Genomic DNA, 19,913 nt, shown 5'->3' with positions numbered 1-19,913 from the left:
AGGAAGAGGAGAAGTGGTGCAGATAGGGGAGGTGGAAGGGAAAGCAGATGCAGGGTGGGGGAGGGAGTTTGACAAATATTTAAAGCAATAGAAAGATGTTTTTGAAGAAAGTCAGGAGAGGTGAGTCAAGTGAGGATGAGGGTGCAGATGGACAGATCTTAACAGGGGAGGATGGGTGCAGTGTTTTGGAGAGCTGTCAAGTGTGGAGGAGGATGGGGAGGGATCGGTTAATGGCAATGGGGTATGCTGTGAAGGTGATGGTGGTTGGAGGGGAAATAGCTCTGAAAATTATGAGGGAAAGTTGGGTGCCTGGGTTCGGTGGATGTTGTGCAGTGTCTGAGGAGGAGAGGTGCAGTGATGGTGGACTGGCTGGTGATGTTGTTTGGTGTGCGTCTGAGGGAGGGTGAAGTGCCAGAGGAGTGCCCGTGTGGTTCTAACTTGCAAGGGAGGAGGGGACAGGTGTGAGTGTGGTAGTTTAAGAGGAATTTGTTGAGTGCAGTTGGGAGGGTTTTGGTTAGGAAGATTGGGAGGGGAACAGAGTGTGGTTGGTGGGGAGCAGTGTGGGTTTGGGAGGGGTAGGGGTTGCATGGAGCAGATGTGTGAGGGAGCTTTAGGAAGGGGTGAGGATGTTTTTTGGGCTTTCATGGATTTGGAAGAGTCTTATGACAGGGTGGCACTGTGGGAAGTTTTGCAGATATGTGGGGTTGGAGGTAGTCAGGAGTTTTTGCAAGAGAGGTGGAGCCTGTGTGTGAATGGGAAGTAGAGAAAGTGAGTGGTCTGAGGTGAGGGTGGGGCTGCATCGAGGATGTGTCATGTTGCCATGGCTGTTCAATGTGCGTATGAATGGGGTGGTGCAGGAGGTGGAGGCAGGGGACTTAAGATAGTTGAAGGTGGAGAGGAGTGGGAGGTGGGGCAGTTGTTGTTTGCTGATGGGACCACACTTGTGTCAGGGTTAGAAAGGATTGATCTTGCTTTTACCCACATTTACCCTCAACTTTCTCCTATTGCATACCTTCCCAAACTCTGTCACTAACTGCTTTAATCCCCCTCTGACCCTGCCACAATTGCAGTGTCATAAGCAAACAAGTGGCTTACCTCCCACTTTTCTCCATTTTCTTTAACCATTTCTAGTCCCTTGCCCACTACCCTTGCATTTACCTCCCACACCACCCAATCCATGTATACATTGAACAACCATGGCAACATGACACATTCCTGACGCATTCCTACCTTTACCTCAAACCACTCACTCTCCTCCATTTCCAATTCTAACACAGGCTCTACTACTCTCATATTAACTAACTGCCTTCCCTTGATCACATAAATCTGCAAAACCTCTCACAGTGCTGTCCTATCTACCCTGTCATAAGCATTTTCTAAGTCCATAAAGGACCAAAAAACCTTACCTTTTGCTATAGCTTTCTAACATATCTGTCTTACCACAAAAATCTGATCCACACAACCCCTAGCTCTCCTAAACCCACACTGTCCCTCACCAATTACTCCCTCTGATCCTTTCCTAATCCTCTCAATCAAAACCCATCCCATAAGCCTTCCCCAACTACACTCAACAAACTGATCCCTCTGAAACTACTACACTCACATTTGTCCCCTTTTCCTTTGTAAAGCAGAACTACACAGGCTTTCCTCCAGTCCTCTGGCACTCTACCCTCCCTAAGACACACATTAAACAACCTCACCAGCCAGTCCACTATTACTGTTACCTCCCTTCTTTAGACACTGCATGACTCCCATCTAATCCAGGTGACTTACTTGTTCTTGTAATTTTAATAAGTACTTGCACCTCATCTTTCCTTATTTCTCCTCCATTTTGCTCACCCCTCACTGTCATTTTCTTGGGGTCTCCTACTGCTAAAAACAATCCCTCCCTATCCTCCTCCACATTCAACAGCTTCCTTAAATACTCTGCCCATATCCCCCTTACTGCCTCCTCTTCCATTTTCATCTCTCCATCTGCATTTACATTTTCTACTTGATTCATCTCCCCTTCCTCTCTTAACTTATTTCCAAAACATCTTTTTATTGTTTTCAAAATATTATGTCATATTTCTCCCTCATCTTACATCTACTCTCCTTTATCTTGTGTTTTGTTTTTCTTATTTTTTCTTAGTACCTCTCATGTGCTTCTCTTATCCTACTTTGCAACCAGTCCATGAATGCTTGCATCTTCAATTCTACAACCTTCTTCACTTCATCATCCCACCACTCATTACCCTTCCTTCTATTCCCTTCCATCTTCCTTGTTCCATATATCATCTTTGCACACCTTGTCACTCCCTTCTTGAAACACCCCTGTTCCTCTTCCATTCCTACCTCTATTCTATCCTTCACCACCTCCCACACTTTTCCTAGTGTTCCTGCTCCTTTTCCTTCTCATTTACACAGTTTACTCACACCTTATCTATCCTCCACTTTCAACTTCTCTTCCACAAAAAAATTACTGAAGTACATGAGACTTACCGTAGGTTAGTTGAGATGTGCTTCTGGTTTTATGAAGCAAATCAATTCTGCTGAAGGGTAAGCATTCATATGAGATATGCTTCGCCCAGCCGGTCCAACAGTCTTTGAATAATACAAGCACCCACATGATAACCTGGAACTTGATTGTTTTGTAATGGAGAGATTCCCAGTTGGTTATGTGTAAGGGGAGGAGAGGAGGGCATATGAATGCTTACCCTTCAGCAGAATTGATTTGCTTCATAAAACCAGAAGCACATCTCAACTAACCTACAGTCTCATGTACTTCAGTAATTTTATATCAGCAAATCACAATTCTGCTTAGGGTTCGCAAACATATGAGATTTTGAAGACATGTGGGTGTCATGCCTCAGAAGTTCTTAGGCAGGTGAAGTTGGGGCCGTTCCCCAATTCTTCCATTTCAAATTTAGTGTGCCCAAGCTAATCCAGTACTGCATCTTGGAATGGGTCTCCCTCCTGTACAATTTCCTTGTTGTAGTGTTTGGCAAAAAAAGACCATCCAGCTTTGGACATGATGTGGTGTACTGTATAGGTACGGACATGGATCTAGCTTGAGAGGCAGCAGCCGAGCGGACACTGCTCGCTGTGTATTTGGCAGAGTCAATTCCAGAGATAGTAAGTACATGCTTGATCCATCTTGCAATTGTGTCTCTTGATACCGGCTTGTGCAGTTTGATGAAGCTTATGAGGAGTCTTCCATCCTTCTTCCCTGTCTCGTCTCGGAGGTGTTTCGTTTTTTCCAGATATGTGCGCAAAGTCCTGCACACACACAAACTTTCGTCCTTAGTGTAGGGAAAGAACTTCACAGACTGAATGTTAAATCCAGGGCGACATTGTTTAATGTTGTCACCTAACCAGACTGAAATAGCTTCTTCCTTTATGCTTATATTCTTGAGTACTAGTAAGTGTAGGGTCTGAACTCTGGCAGCTTGTGTAAGTGCCATCAGCATTACTAGTTTGAGTGTAAGTTCTTTCAGTGGGAGAGACTGTAAGGGTTCCAACTGTTTCAGTTTTGTTAATACAGGTTTGACATCCCAGGTGTCCTTATATCTAGGCATTGAAGGCCTCAGGTTGAAAACTCCCCTCATTAACCTGATGACTAGGGGATGGTTGCCTGCCCTGCATCCATCCACAACTATCCCCAGCGAGGATAGGGCCCCCCTTGCCGTGTTAATACTGTTGTAACCCACACCTCTGTGGAAAGTTTCTGTTAAGAAGTTTATGACATCAGTTACAATGGGAGTAGTGGGATTGATGTCCCGTCTATGACAAAATTGTGCCCACCTGTTGATATGTGATCTGTATTGTTTGCTAGTTCCGGGTTTCCATGATGCCAAGATAAGGTCCATACCTTTTTCAGATATGCCTCGTTCTCGCAGGCTTTCCCGGAAACTAGACAAGCCATCAATCTGGTATGGCACATGATGGGATGTTCTTCCGTCGACAGGGGCCACACCAGCACTTTCTTTCTCCTCATTATGATTCTTGGATCTTCTACAAGCAGCCTGAGTAGTGCTCCCATCCAGGGCTGTGATGTCCAAAATGGAACGATCATCCAACCTCTGGCCCCTTCTGCTCTTAACTTCTGCAGGCATCTAGCAATCAGGGAGAAAGGGGGGAAAATATAGATGAAACCTAATGTTGCCCAATTAAAGTTGAATGCATCACAATAATTTGATTCTGGGTCTGGCCTCCATGAGCAAAACTGGGGCTCTTGTTTGTTCAACCTAGATGCAAATAGATCAATGTTGGGTGTGCCAAAAATGATGCTTAATTTCTTTAAAATTTTCTCATCCAACTTCCATTCATGTCTGTCATTGAAGTTCCTGGATGCTGTATCAGCTAAAGTATTATCACTCCCAGGAATGTAGGAACATGTGATCCAGGCATCATTGTTTAGACACCAGTTCCAAATATCAGAGGAGACATTGTTACATGCTACCGACTTAGTGCCTCCCATTTCACTGATGTAGTTAACTGCTGTAGTGTTGTCACAGAAAACTTTGATGTGCTTTCCTCTGACCTCATTTGCAAAAGATTTTAGTGCAAGGAGCACAGCTATGAGTTCCCGGGTATTAATGTGAAGCTTCTTTTCCTCTGATGTCCATTTTCCATTGACTGACTGATGATTTATGCAGCCACCCCAACCTAAGTCTGAAGCATCTGAGTATAAGACAATTTCAGGAGTTAGGTGAATTATTCGCCTATGTTGGGTCTCAACATGTTTGATCCATCAAGTCAGGTCCATTTTCATTTCGTCGGTGATCAACATTTTATCCTCAAAGTTCTCATAACTCTTTCGCAATGCTGTAATCTTTGCCGATTCAAGGTGACGATAGTGTAACTTTCCAAGTTCCACAGCTGGGAAGGCAGCAACTAGAAGCCCGATCATCCCGGTTACTTCTCTGATTTTGTCACTAGTCTAGCTATTAGTTGTTTACATCCAAGTAGAATTCTTTCTTTCCTACGTATTGGTAAGGTAACAATCTTTTTGTCCGAGTCAATGACATTGCCAAGGTATTCGATACTTTTAGTGGGTTCTTGTCTTCCCACTTCCAAACTTCCATGTGCCTGGCTTCCAGGATGGAAAGGGGGATTTGGCTGTGATTTTGCTTTTGAGTTTTTCCGCCTCTTCAATTTGTCTTGCGGATTGCGAGAGGTCATCCCCAAACAGAAAGCGTGACATGGGCACTTTGTCAGAGCATAGGTGTGAGTACTTCTGATTTATTTCCCGTTTGATTTTAAAACGGTGAACCAAGTTGTTACGGTAGTTGGCATGACCTAACAGTGCCAGAGCACCATCGATCACGCCCACCTCATGGGCCACCACAGCATTACCTTCATCCTGGGCCACTTTGTCAAGCACCTAAAGTGATTTGATGATGATGGAAGCTGTCTTAGTTATATCTTTATTGACTTCCTTCATGCGTAAGTCTGCTTTTTTAGCGCCCTGTTTTAGCGCCTCCAAATTTTGCATATTGCACTCAACTGGGGATAAAGCAGGGCAATTACTGGGCCTCTTGGTACTCTCGTCCTCCGCAATTTCTTTATAGGTGTCCTCCCTCATGCCATGGTCAAATATTTGATTGACCATGTCTGCTACATGTTTGGCAACATGTCCGGAGACTTCTTCAACTGGGCCGAAAGCCTTAGAGGACTGCATCAAAATACTGCCAATAGGGAAATCTTCATGCAACTCACCTTCTTCACTGCTGCTTCCATCGGAGATAAAACCCGAAAAGTTACCTGGAGAGGGCGTAACAGGCCCTGCTTCCTTTTTGGTTGTCTAGCACAGCTTTCGCAACGTCAAAACAGAAGCCCATTTTCGTGAGTAATTCAATGGTAGAATTAATGCAATCATAGCATCCAGAAAGAGAAGCACTGCTCATGAGAGCGTCATCAATAAAGCTGGTGATGGTGAAGCCTTTTTCTCTTAAAGTAGCAAAGATAGGTTTCAGGAGTTTGGTAGAAAGTCTGGGTCCTTCTGAGATTCCATTTGGGAGACAGGTGAACTGATAGACTTTGCCATACCATTGAAAGCAAAGGAATTTTTGCTGTTCTTCCGCTATTCTAATAGAGTAGTAGGCATGTTTAAGATCCACAGATGCCATATAGTCCCCTTCATTTATCAGTCTGATAGCTTGTTCAAAGTTCTCCATTTTGATATGGATATAGGGAATGTGGTTGTTTAATTTTTTGTTCCGCCAGGCTAAAGTTATATTCCACATTCTCAAAACACAGGTAACCGATATCATTGACATTAATATTCAAGTGACAATGTTTGACTATGTCTAGAATATATGTATCACTAGTGATTTTTTCCCACTCATGTACAAATCTGTGAAGGGAACCTGCCACAAAGTTGGTACTTGCCTGGTTTATTGTCGGGGAGTGCTGCGTCTCCTGCCTTTGGAGTTTTTTTAATCCAAGGCCTGCCGAGCGTAGTAAGGCCTCTGGTCTCCCCTATGTCCTAGCCTCCGCTGTCCATAGGGTTGAACGCTTTTAGTTGATCCATATCACTCCTCAGTTCAGCGATGGCTTGCAGTACTGTGTGCCAAGGGGCTGAGGAGTCGTCATGTACTTGGAAAGCAGTACGTGACGTGGAGCCGTCGGGGGGCGGGGGAGGGGGGTTGCCATGTCTTTTAGACTTCGATGCGTAGCGCCAACGCGAGTATTTCTATCCCGATGGGAAGTACTGTTGCTTGACCTGCTTGATTTATGCTTGTATTTGCGAGTATGTTGGTTTGTTTCTCCTCCGTGAGAGGAGGCGCCCGACTTCCTGCTTGTATGTGTATGCGTTTCGTCGGAAGACGACATAGCGGTTGTGATCGACGGAGTCGTATGTACGTTGTCGTATTTAACTGATAATTTAGTGAGTTTCGTTAAAACTCAAAATGAGAGCGTCGTAAACGCTTATAAGATGATACAATGAGCGTCGTAAACGCTTATTAATGATAAAATGAGCGTCGGAAACGCTTATTAGATGATGAAATGAGCGTCGTAAGCGCTTATTGCAATTTGAGCGTCGTAAACGCTTATATTATATTGCAAATTGAGCGTCGTAAACGCTTATATTATATTGCAAATTGAGCGTCGTAAACGCTTATATTATATTGCAAATTGAGCGTCGTAATCGCTTATATTATATTGCAAATTGAGCGTCGTAAACGCTTATATTATATTGCAAATTGAGCGTCGTAAACGCTTATATTATATTGCAAATTGAGCGTCGTAAACGCTTATATTATATTGCAAATTGAGCGTCGTAAACGCTTATATTATATTGCAAATTGAGCGTCGTAAACGCTTATATTATATTGCAAATTGAGCGTCGTAAACGCTTATATTATATTGCAAATTGAGCGTCGTAAACGCTTATATTATATTGCAAATTGAGCGTCGTAAACACTCGAATGCCAGGTCAAGCACTAGTAAGCAGGGAACGGTTGAAATCTACGTGCGACAGAGTAAACAATCTTGACGACCGTTCGGAACGGCAGCGCGTAAGCAACTGTTGGACCGGCTAGGCGAAGCGTATCTCATATGTTTGCGAACCCTCAGCAGAATTGTGATTTGCTGATATATAATTCTCCCCCATCTTACATCTACTCTCCTTTATCTTGTGTTTTGTTTCTCTTCTTTTTTCTTAGTACCTCTCATGTGCTTCTCTTTACTTTGCAACCAGTTCATGAATGCTTCCATCTTCAATTCTACAACCTTCTTCACTTCATCATCCCACCACTCATTACCCTTCCTTCTATTCCCTTTCATCCTCCTTGTTCCATATATCATCTTTGCACACCTTGTCACTCCCTTCTTGAAACACCCCTGTTCCTCTTCCATTCCTACCTCTATTCTATCCTTCACCACCTCCCACACTTTTCCTAGTGTTCCTGCTCCTTTTCCTTCTCATTTACACAGTTTACTTGCACCTTATGTATCCTCCACTTTCGACTTATCTTCCACAAAAAAATTATTTCATATTCTCCCATTCTCTTCCCTAAAAACATGGATATCCAAAACTCTTCTTACTCTTCTCCTGGATACCACTACATAGTCCAATGCAATCTTGTCAACCATCCTTCCATCTACTACCCTCTCCCATGTATACCTATGCTTGACTTTTTTTCCCTAAATACTGTGTTAGCTATCATGAACTCTTTTTCTAAACATATTTCCACCATTTACTCTCCACTATGACTTTTACCTGACATCCCAAACCACGGCATCTATTGGTTCATCCTTTACTTTAGCAATGAGATCTCCCAATACCACTACATTGGCATTTCTACCTAAACTCTCTATGCACTCTTTTTAGTACCAGGCCCATATGTATTTATAAAGACCCATTTCTCCCTTCCCAGTTTCACCTTCATCCACAATAACCTTGAAGAAATCTCCTTTCACTCCACCACACACTTACTTATCTCTTCATTTACTTTTATAACCACCCATTCTCTCCCTTGTCCTCTCCTCACTCCCAACACCCTCTCCACTACACTCCCAAACTCAAAGTCATCCCTCCCTTTTAACTTAGTTTCACTTAATGCCATCACATCCATCTTCCTTCTCACAAACATACAGCCTAACTTTCTTTTTACTCTCATCTGTACCACACCCATGCACATTAAAAGACTCAAACCTTAGGGTTCTGGTTGGAAAACCCCTCCAATAACCCCCTATGCCTTGACTTCTCGTAGGAATGTACATACATACATATACCAAGGCTTTTTCCCCCTTACAAGGGAGGTAGCCAAAAAGGAAAAGGCATAAAATAATTCCCACCCATTCCATCCCTAAATACACTCCACACCCCCTCCACCCTCCCTCTTATCTTAGCACCTCCTGGATGATGGGTCATCCCTGCACCTTGTCCACTGCCCTGGGTCAGAAGCAGTGTTGCAAGACACAGCACATCCACAGCAAGGCCGCTTCATTAAATCGGCGACCCCCCCTCTCCGTCCCCCCATGCATAAAAGGAGAAGATGGGGAGAAATCCCTTTGGGCTGCGTCAAATTTTGCTCACACATAATACCTCATCCCCCATCCCCCCACCCATTCCACCTCATGCATCACAACATCATCCATATACAACCATTCTCCATTCACCCGTCTTCTGTCCTCTCCCGTCCTTCCTCAACAGACATTCCCCTCTTCCCCAAAGCCCCCTTCACCCCATCCATCCACCTCATCCTAGGATGTCCCCTCATGTTCACTCCCTCCACATCTGCCTTCCATACCTCTTTTACTAGTCTTTCTTCACTCATTCTTTCCATGTGTCTAAACCATCCTAATACTCTTTCATCAACCCTATCTCCCAACTCCCTTTCCACCCCTGTTCTCCTCCTCATTTCTCACTCTAGCCTAGTAACCCCCATTACACTTCTCAGACACCTCATCTCAAACATCCCATTAGTGTTACAGAGAGCAGGATACCAAGTTCCATCACTCTGTACCATTTTAGCCACCATTTACAACCCGAGTGGGAAAACATAGTAGCAGCATTCTTTCTTCACCTTACCTTGAGGGTAGACAAAAATGGAAATGCATATGCATAGAAGTGGTATAGGACAGTATTACGAGTGGGAAGGACAGCATAATGGAGGAAAAGTTGCAGTACAATAAAGTAGCATCATTTACCTATGAATAGATAATTCCTCTACCACAGACAAAATGATAAGTGGCTATGGTCCATAGAGACACCCCATATAGACCCTAAAGTATCAGCTGTATGCTACTGAAAATATTTTATTGTACAATAACAAGCAACCAATACCCCAGACAGGGAAAGGTATATACATAGATATTCATATGGTTAACTGGCCTTTTTTTGTGGGAAATTGTACATACATACATATACCAAGGCTTTTTCCCCCTTCCAAGGGAGGTAGCCAAAAAGGGAAAGGCATAAAAACACTCCCACCCATTTCATCCCTAAATACACTCCACACCCCTCCCACCCTTCCTCTCATCTGAGCACCTCCTGGATGACGGGTCATCCCTGCACCCTGCCCACCGCCCTGGGTCAGAAACAGTGTCGCAAGACACAGTACATCCACAGCGAGGCCGCTTCATTTAATCGGCGACCCCCCCTCTCCGTCCCCCCCTGCATACAAGGCGAGGACGGGGAGAAATCCCTTCGGGCTGCGTCAAAATTTACTCACACATACTACCCCACCCCCCACTTCCCCGCCCATTCCTCCTCATGCAGTCACAACATCATCCATATACAACCACTCTCCACTCACCTCTGTCTTCCGTCCTCTCCCTTCCTTCCTCAACAGACATTCCCCTCTTCCCCAAAGCCCCCTTCACCCCATCCATCCACCTCATCCTAGGACGTCCCCTCATGTTCACTCCCTCCACATCTGCCTTCCATACCTCTTTTACTAGTCTTTCTTCACTCATTCTTTCCATGTGTCCAAACCATCCTAATATTCTTTCATCAACCCTATCTCCCAAATCCTTTTTCACCCCTGTTCTCCTCCTCACCTCCTCATTTCTCACTCTATCTAGCCTAGTAACCCCCACCATACTTCTCAGACACCTCATCTCAAACACATTCAAACTCCTTCTCTCTTCTTCTCTTATGTTCCACGTTTCTGCCCCATACAGTGCTGTTGGCACAATCACTAAAATCAAAGGGAAATTGTGGACTGATGATAAGAGCAGGGTTATGTTGTCCAGGATTTGGTGTAGGGTCAGTGCTGTTTGAGGGCATTCAGCAGTATGCGTGATATTGATGAGTCAGGGGTGGGGGGTCATTTCCTGTCTATCATACATTTATGTAAAGATCGTGATATCTTGGTGAGGTGGATACACATGCCTCAATCCCACTGAAGGGTTTCATTGGTTACAATATAGACTGCAGTGTCCAACTCTACTGACCTTCAACTTTGTGGCAGTATTTAGCAAATAACTAGTCAGGAATTCTTAGGCAATTAAGCCTCTTTCAACATTGGAATATTCTGTCTGAATGTTGGAAGGGCAGTTGTGAGTCTCCTGACATAAATAAAACACAGGTACTGTACTTACATGTGTGGTGGAACTTGAGGTGATTGCTTGTAGAGCACTTTATGAACTTAGATTACAGATGTAGAAGGTGGAGATGTGTACAATATACAAGGTAGTGAGGATGGCAAAGAGTTCAGTGGTGAAGACTAAGGCCATGGGAGTTGAGATCCAGGTCTTGTTTCACTTGAGGACATTGCTGTATAACCTATTCCATGAGAGCCATCAGTGTACAGTATATATTGATTTGTTGAATGGGTACATAGGTTGGAGACATTTACTTACTTCCCTCTTCATTTTACCTCCACTCCCACTCCTTCATTTCCTGCTACATGTGACCCTAAATACTTGAAACTATCCACTTCCTCTAACCTATTTCAAAACTTACCTCCAACTTACTGCCACCCTCTCCCCTTGTACACCTCATAACCTTGCTTTAACCCACATGAACTTTGAACTTCCTTCAATCATATACCTTCCCAAACTCCTCTACACTCAATACATCTCTGAAATACTCTACTCACTTTCTCTTTACTGCATTTACTCCCATCAGCACCTTTTACTTTCTACCTGATGTATCCCCTCTGCTCTTTTCATTTCCAATACATTTATACTATTGGCATTTTATCCCATTATAAGTGTGTGGGATGGGTGATTGTGTGTCGGTGTGTGATTCACCATGGTCTGGGATCATATGTTTGACTCATGATCAACAGCTATTTCCCTTCCAGAAGAGAGCTGAGTTCATATATGACTGCTCTATGGGTAATGCTGTGACCTTATGGGCACACAAGCCCCAAACTCCCTGCCCACTAGAATTGGAGTAATGACCTACAGTGCAGCGCAGCGATACTGAAACCATTTCAGTCCTGGGCAGGATTCGAACTTGGACCACCGTAGTGGCGGCCACAATCTCTACCACTGTGCCACTGTATTTACCTAGTTGTATTATCAATGCATTCTACCAGCAATAATCTATGGGTGTGAGACTTGGAAACTAACAAAGGCAATAGAAACAAAACTAAGGACAGCACAGAGGAGAATGGAGAGATCAATGATGGGAATAACGCTGAGAGACCGAAAGAGAGCAAGTTCAGTGAGAGAGCAGACTAGAAAGATATTGTGGAAGCAGTAAAAGAGAGGAATTGGAATTGGGCAGGTAAGATAGTGTGAAAGACTGATGCACGATGGAACAAGTGTGTTAATGAGTGGATGCCACAAGATGGTAAGCGTGGAAGAGGGAGACCAGACAGAAGGTGGAGAGACGAGATTGAGGAGTTTGCTGGAGTGATGTGGCAGAGGATGACATGGTTGTGTGAATCATAGAATGCTATGAAGGAGGCCTTTGTTCAGCAGTGGACTCAGGATGACTGATTTGATTTGATTGATTATACAGGAAGGGAGCTATGCTCGTGGTGACCCGTCTTTGTATCTCTCAGCATCAAGTTTTTTCTTAAAATCTTGAATGGTGTTTGCACACACTGTTTCTTTGTCTAATTTGTTCCAAGTATCTATCACTCTGTGTGGGAAGCTATTTTTTTTTTTAGATCTCTTCTGTAATTATCTTTTTTTAGTTTCTTTTCGTGCCCTCTAGTTTTTCCATTGTCCCATTTCAATAAATCATTCTTATCTCAGATTTCCATTCCCTTCATAATTCTATAGATAGTTAGTAGGTCTCCTCTTTCTGTTCTTTGTTCCAGAGTTGATAATTCTAATTTAGACAGTCTTTGTTCATATGTCATTTTGGAAAGAGTTGGTGCCAGTTTTGTTGTTGCTCTTTGTATTCTTTCTAATTTTTTTATATTCTTTTTGGTACTGGGTGTCCATAGGGTTGCTGCATACTCGAGTTTTGGTTTTATTAGTGTAGTTAGAATTTTTTTTATCATTTCCTCATCCAAATAGGCAAATGCCACTTTTATTGACCTCAATAAATTGTAGGTTTCTCTGACTATTTTATTAATATGCTTATCCAGTGTCAAGTCTTTGCTGATCATCACTCCAAGGTCTTTTTCCGAGTTTACTTTTCTGATCTCTTCTTCACAAATTTTATAATCTCTCGATATTCTGTTTTTACTTTTTCCAAATTCCATTATACTACATTTCTTGATATTGAATTTCACTTCCCACTTTTGAGTCCATTTCCAGATCTTGTCCAAGTCTTGTTGTAATGAGTTGCAATCCTCCTTAGTTTTTACTTGCTTTAGTATTTTTGGGTTGTCTGCAAAGAAATTCATATAACACTACTCCTTCATCCATGTGCATACATGTGTATATGGAGGTGGTTTCAATACACACACCCATACCAAAAATACCCACTTGCCCATCCTTCCCATCTCAGCACCTCACGGATGAAAGGCTACCCTATTCCTTTATCACATTACATACATGTTCCACGGGCTTTTTTCTCCTTATAAGGAAGGTAGCCAAAGTCAGAGGCATAATTCCCCTTCCATTCATTTCACCTTCACCCACTCCACTCCCATTCACCACCTTTCCCTCCCTCTCTTCAAGGCTCCTCCTGGATGTCATGGCATCCCTGCATATTGATTGAAAGAAAAATGAATACATAAATCTTTGTCATATAGCTGGCCCCCCCCACCTTGTATGGGGAAAAGGCCCTTTATTATATATTATGTCTATTGCTAATGTCAGATGACATGTCTGCAAAGTCTGATATGTTGTTGTGTATGGCACAGCTGTGCAAGCAAATGCAAGCATACATATACCAAAGACTTTTTTTCCCCTTACAAGGGAGGTAGCCAAAAGACAAAGGCATAGAAACCACTCCCACCCATTCCATCCCCCACATACTCCAGTCCCCTCTACCCTCTTCCCTCCCTCTTATCTTGGCACCTCCTGGATGATGGGTCATCCCTGCATCTTGTCCACTGCAAGGAATGTCTGAAAAACACACATAAGTGCTCCCTTATGCAATGTCAACTTGTATCAGGATCTTGTTTCTTGAAACTGATCAAATAGAATCAAATAATGAATCTGTTACCTGGAGTATTTTTTTTTTTTTTTTTTTTTTTGCAGGACATCCATTGCTCCTAAGTAATCAGCAACAGCCAGTCGTGTTGGCCCACAAGACACTCAAGAATGAGATACTATGTTGTTAGGTTAAGGCAGGCAAAGGTTGTTAGGTTGTCAGGCAAAGCAGGATGATGTGCAACTTGTTTTCTGTGTGATCAAATAGGATCAAAGAAACAATATATAATAATTCTATTTAATTACAAATCAAACAAATATCAAGAACATCAATATGAAATTAGGATATTTCTTGATACCAGTCCCACTAATGTAAGAAAGGTAATGAAAGTAGTCAGAAATAATGACTTTTATAAGCTGTCTTCTTTACAAAAAAATCCTACTCTATTAAGTTCATTTTCTTCATTTACATAAATGAAACTGTGCTCTATAGTCTTTAATAACCTTACATCAAGAAAATATTAAAAAAAAATTCTCAATGCTACTTAATGCAAGAGGTATCTGCATTTATCTAAATCCACCACGCACATGTCGACCTCCTGTATCTCTTCTTCCTCCTCTCTCAGCAAATTTGGAAGGGAATCTTTCTTTGATTATTCCACCACCACCTCCTCCTCGAGCATAGTTGCCCCGTCCTCGAGCAAACCGTGGTGGCATGCCATTATTTGTGGAGCTGCCCCTAAAGTTGCCTCGAGGAGAACCTTCTCCTCTGAAAGACCACGAAGAACCTCTCCCTCTTTGGCTCATTCCTCGAACCATGCCTAAGGAAAAAACATAAATGAAGGTACAAACATATACTTAAAATGCATTTTCTCCCATTATAAGAGGGGAATCACAGACCAATGATGGGGAGAGCTGACAACTGGCAATTACTCCCCTCTTCCTACTACTTTCAGCCAGTAACATAAACAGTTCCACACCAATACAACAGACAGTCCAAAGTTTATTCCAGACAGATCTGTGAGAGGACCAGAGGACTGCTGCTAGCTGTTATGAAGCTGCTGGTACTTACATACATACATATACCAAGGGCTCTCCCCCTTACCAGGGAGGCAGCCAAAGTCAAAAGGCATAATTCCACTCCCATTTACCACACCCCCTCCCTCCCTTTCATCTTGGCTCCTCATGGATGACAGGACATCCCTACATCTCACCCATTGCCCTGGGTCAGAAGCAATGCAACAAGACACAGCACATCTACAAGGCCATTTTATTGTATGGGTGACCACCCCTCTCCATCCCCTCATGCAGAAACATTGAAGACAAGGAGAAATCCCTTTGGGCTGCATCAAAATATCATTTACACATAACCACTCCCTAACCCCTCCATTCCCTTCCATTAATCACAGCATCATCCATACACAGCCATTCTCCACTCACCCCTATCTTCTGCCTTCTCCCTTCTTCCCTCAACAGACATCCCTCTATTACTAAATCCCCATCTCACCCGATCAATCCATTCATTTCATCCTTGGCTGCCCCCTCATGCTCACATCCACCTCTGCCTTCCACACTCCTTTCACTAATTTTTCTTCACTCATTCTTTCCATATGTCCAAACCATCCCAACATTCTTTCATAAACCCTATCTTCCATCTCCTTCTCTACCCCTGCTTTCCTCTTCACCTCCACGTTTTTCACTCTATCCAACCTTGTAACCCCTACAATATTTCTCAGACACTTCATCTCAAAAACATTTAAATTCTTCTTCTATTCCCCATCTACCTTCCATGTCTCTGCCCCACACAGTGTTGTCGGCACAATCATCTCTTTATGTACCCTAATCTCAACATCCATTCCCAAATGTCTATTTCTTATCACACTTTTTAATCCCCTAAGGCACTTGCATCTCTCATTCTACAATCTACCTCCACCTTCACTTCTCCCTTTCCTGCAACATGGAAACCCAAGTACCTAAAGCTATCCACTTCCTCCAGCCTTTCTCCTTCAAGACTTCCAAATTGTTGCCATCCTCTATCTTTGTTCATTTCATCACCTTACATTTACCCACATTTATCTTCAACTTCCTTCTTTCGCACACCTTCCCAAACTCCATCACTAATTCCCTTAATCCTCCTTCTGATCATACCACAAGCACAGTGTCGTCAGCAAACAATAACTGGCTTATCTCCCACTTTTCTCCATTTTCTTTAACCATTTCCAGTCCCATGCCCATTACCATCGCATTTACTTCCCACACCACCCCGTCCATATACATATTGAACAGCCATGGCAATATGACACATTCCTGGTGCAGTTCCACCTTTACCTCAAACCACACACTCTCTCCATTTCTAATTCTAACAGAGGCTCTACTATTCTTGTAAAAACTCTTGACTGCCCCTAACAGCTTTCCCCCAATCCTATACATCTGCAAAACCTCCCAGTGCCTTTCTGTCTACCCTGCCATAAGCCTTTTCCAAATCCATAAAGGCCCAAAAAACATCATTACCTTAAAATTTCTCAGATATCTGCCTTATCACAAAAAGCTGATCCACTCAACCCCTACCTTTCCCAAACCCACACTGTTCCTCACCAATTACTCCCTCTCTTCCTCTCCTAATCCTCTTAATTTAGCAACTCCTTAAAATAATATCCCCATCTTCCTCTTACTGCCACCTCCTCTGTCATCATCTCTCCATCTGCACCCTTTATCTTTTCTTCTCTACTTGATTCACTTTCTCGGCCTCTCTTAATTTCCTTTCATTCCAAAACATCTTTTTATCACTTTCATAATTTTGTCATACTCTTCCCTATTACATCTGCCTTCCTTTTTACCTCCTTTATCTTGTGTTTTGCTTTTCTTCTCTTTTCTTTGTAACTCTCATAAGTTTCCTTTATCCTATTTTGCAACCAGCCCATGAATGCTTGTTTCTTCTCTTCTACAACCTTCTTTGCTTCATCATCTCACCACTCACTACCCTTCCTTCTATTCCCTCCCATCCTGTTTGTTTTACACACCATTTTTGCACACCTTGTTACTCCCTCCTTGAAACACCCCCATTTCTCCTCCACTCCTACCACTATTCTATCCTTCACCTGCCCCCACACTTCTCTCAGCTTCTTCTTGTACTCCTCCTTTGCCTTCTCATTTAACCAGTTTACTCTAAGCACCTCCCTACCTTCTGTCTTTTTTCTTTCTCCATCTATCCTCCACTCTCAACTTACCTTCCACTAAAAAATTATCTTATATTCTCCTACTCTCCCCTAAGAACATGGTAAGACTTAGGTAATAACAACAATGATAATAAAAATAATTACTCCTTTTCATTTAATCTGGTCCTTCAGCACTTCTATGCCTTCCCTTTCTTCCCCACTCAACTTTACCTCTCAGTTTTCCTATTAGTACATAATGATCTAACATTTGTGGAACTATACATGTACTCTTCCAATCTGCCATTACACTTCCTTCCCTTAGGCACCCATTAACCAATCTCACCAGCCATTCCTCTAACTACTCCACCCTTTGTTGGGCATTCCACATGGCATAGATACAAGATTCCAAGACACCTTATCAAAAGAATCTTACATAATAAATCCAGAATGCAAGCAAACCTAAGGTAATATGATGAATAATTAAACTCTACACTAGTGTTTAAATGGAACTTACCTCTTGAGCCTTCTGTACGGAATGGTAGTCGGTGGAAGAACCGCCCACCTCTCTGCTCCCCTCGTCCTCGTCCTCTCCCTCGTATGCTGTCCAGCAACATCTGGTGGGGTTTAGAGTACTAAAACAATACTTATGATGTTTTTCTGAACAGTGACAAATTTTAAACTAATTCATGTCCACACTCCTTCACAGTATTGTACAAGTAAAGTAGGTTATGACTAAAATTTCCAAGTGCAACAATGAGTTCAAGACTCACCTTTCCTCGTCCGTGAGAGATCTTGTTATACCCCGTAGGACCCGTAGGTTGGTGTCCAGTACTCTCTAATGCTACGAAGTCATCCACATGAAGTGACGGAGGCCTCGACGTATTTGGTGGTCTTGAACGGAATGGGTCACTTCTTACATTCATCCCCCTTCCATATGAACGACCTCGCATTGGAGCAACTGTAAAAATGTCGTTCTGAGTTAATTCTGGCTTATGCACATCACACTTAACACTCCTAGTTAAGAATATAAGATCTTTCATATGCCTTAGCCTTATGCTACCACTTCTGTCTCCACTCAATTTTTTTTTTAATAAAAAAAAAAAAATAAATAAATAAATAAATAAATACATAAAATGAAAAAGTTCATCACTTAAATCTACTGTCCCTCCTTAAATCTCTCCTTTATTAATAAAGGCTCCATCCTCACATGGTGTTTACTTCATACAACTCCTGTGACTCTACCTCTTTAGTTTTCCTAAGCACCCCAAAGTAGGGGTACGAAAAAACTGAATTAGGTATTTTTCTCCCATGTAGTCAAAGGAAAGAATATATTTTGATTCAACAACACCCATGATAAGGGGGATCCTGTCCACATGCTGAAGCGGCTCCAAGATCCTGGCACTTAGTCTTCAAATTGAAGCCAAGATCTCTATCAACTTCCACTATTTTTCTCCAATGATGGAGAAATAGCCACATACTCACAAAAGCAATAATACAGTCCAATGACTCTTTCTAGAATGACCTATTGGAAGATTTTAGGATTGCTGCTGTATACCATGTTGCCAAAGGGTTCTAGTCTCACAAACTACAGCAATATTCATCCAACAATCCTCAACCTTGTACTATGTCACTCACAAACTATGGTACTATAAGGTTTCATAGCTATTGTTGACCACATTCTCTTTATTTGCCCTCTCATTTAGTATGGGACCGATGATGGGTGATCTATCTATGTACCAAGAGCTTTTTCCCCATCATAAAGGAGGTAGTTAAGTTAGAGGCATGTACCTACCCTCTGTTTCTCTTCTAATCCTCTCAATCAAAACCCTCCCATAGGCCTTCCCAAATACACTCAACAAACTGATCCCTTTGAAACTACTATACTCACATTTGTCCCTTTTCCCTTGTAAAGTGGAACTATAAAGGCACTCCTCCAGTCTTCTGGCACTCTACCCTCCCTTAGACACACATTAAATAACCTCACCAGTCAGTGCACTATTAATGTACCTCCCTTTTTCAAACACTCCACATGACACCCATCTAATCCAGGAGCCTTATCTGTTCTCATCTTTTCTTATTTTTCCTCCATTTTCTTCTCCACCATCATGATGGGTGTTTCCACAAGATAAACAAGGTAGACGCCTATTTTCAAAACCTGTCAATATCTTCACTTCTATCAGGTGTAACCCCGATAGGCTTATACTCAATCTCCATACTAGGCCCAGGATCTCTATCAATTTCCATTGTATTTCTTACATATTTTCAAACATGGAGAATTGAAAACTGGCAACTGCTCTCCTCCTTTTACTTTCAGCTGGTGACACAGAAACAGTTCCACACCAATACAACACAGACAACAGTCTACACCCACAACATATAAAATGTAATAAGAAATACCAAGCTATCATACCAAAGGGATGTCCACGTTTATCAGGGCGAATGACAGCTACTCTCTGCTTATATCTTGGAGTAACCTTAACAATTTTCTGAGGTGTGTGCAGTTGAGAACCTTGCCCTTTCAGCAGCTTGTTCAGAGTTCCCACAAGGTCATAGTCTCCTGTGTAGTGGTGGCATATCTCAAGCAAGTTCACGGATTGCTGATTTTGTAAATAAAACAACTCTATTAGTCAAGAAAAATTCCACTTGTATATTAATATGCCCAAAATTATGGAGTTATATTAATGTTGTACATTTTAGTCTACATATGTGCATGAGTATGTACACAAATACACACAGATATATATCTAAATCTATACAGTATACAAAAAGGCCTCTTACCCCATATAAGGGAGGTAATCAGCCACACCATAAACCTACCCT

The 19,913-nt window shown here is 42.4% G+C and overlaps 2 protein-coding genes and 1 pseudogene across 7 annotated transcripts in view; all 3 read right to left on the bottom strand.

Moving 5' to 3' along the window:
* Positions 1-2,919: 2,919 nt before the first annotated feature.
* Positions 2,920-4,094, bottom strand: LOC143034754 (uncharacterized; annotated as a pseudogene).
* A 1,647-nt stretch (positions 4,095-5,741) lies between these two features.
* On the bottom strand, positions 5,742-6,158 carry LOC143034753 (uncharacterized). Its single transcript, XM_076201101.1, has one exon. It carries the CDS (start codon positions 6,156-6,158, stop codon positions 5,742-5,744), a length of 417 nt encoding a protein of 138 aa, XP_076057216.1.
* An 8,066-nt stretch (positions 6,159-14,224) lies between these two features.
* Positions 14,225-19,913, bottom strand: part of vir (VIR_N domain-containing protein) — a 72,118-nt gene continuing 66,429 nt past the window's right edge. For 4 of the 6 annotated variants that reach the window (XM_076201613.1, XM_076201614.1, XM_076201618.1 and 1 more), the window contains 4 exons: positions 19,504-19,690; positions 17,864-18,051; positions 17,608-17,725; positions 14,225-14,759 (listed from right to left, as the gene is read on the bottom strand). In XM_076201613.1, coding sequence (XP_076057728.1) covers positions 14,506-14,759; positions 17,608-17,725; positions 17,864-18,051; positions 19,504-19,690 — 747 coding nt within the window. In that variant the 3' untranslated portion in view covers positions 14,225-14,505. The remainder of the gene's footprint in view (positions 14,760-17,607; positions 17,726-17,863; positions 18,052-19,503; positions 19,691-19,913) is intronic. The other 2 variants (XM_076201615.1, XM_076201619.1) reach the window with 1 other exon arrangement.

Source organism: Oratosquilla oratoria, chromosome 18, assembly GCF_046742065.1.
Source record: "Oratosquilla oratoria isolate Oo_2021 chromosome 18, ASM4674206v1, whole genome shotgun sequence".
In the NCBI taxonomy this organism is placed as follows: domain Eukaryota; kingdom Metazoa; phylum Arthropoda; class Malacostraca; order Stomatopoda; family Squillidae; genus Oratosquilla; species Oratosquilla oratoria.
This window is presented reverse-complemented; position numbering and strand designations above follow the sequence as displayed.

Coding starts and splice junctions, on each gene's coding strand:
- LOC143034753 (XM_076201101.1), bottom strand. CDS start 6,158: ATGGAGAACTTTGAACAAGCTATCAGACTGATAAATGAAGGGGACTAT.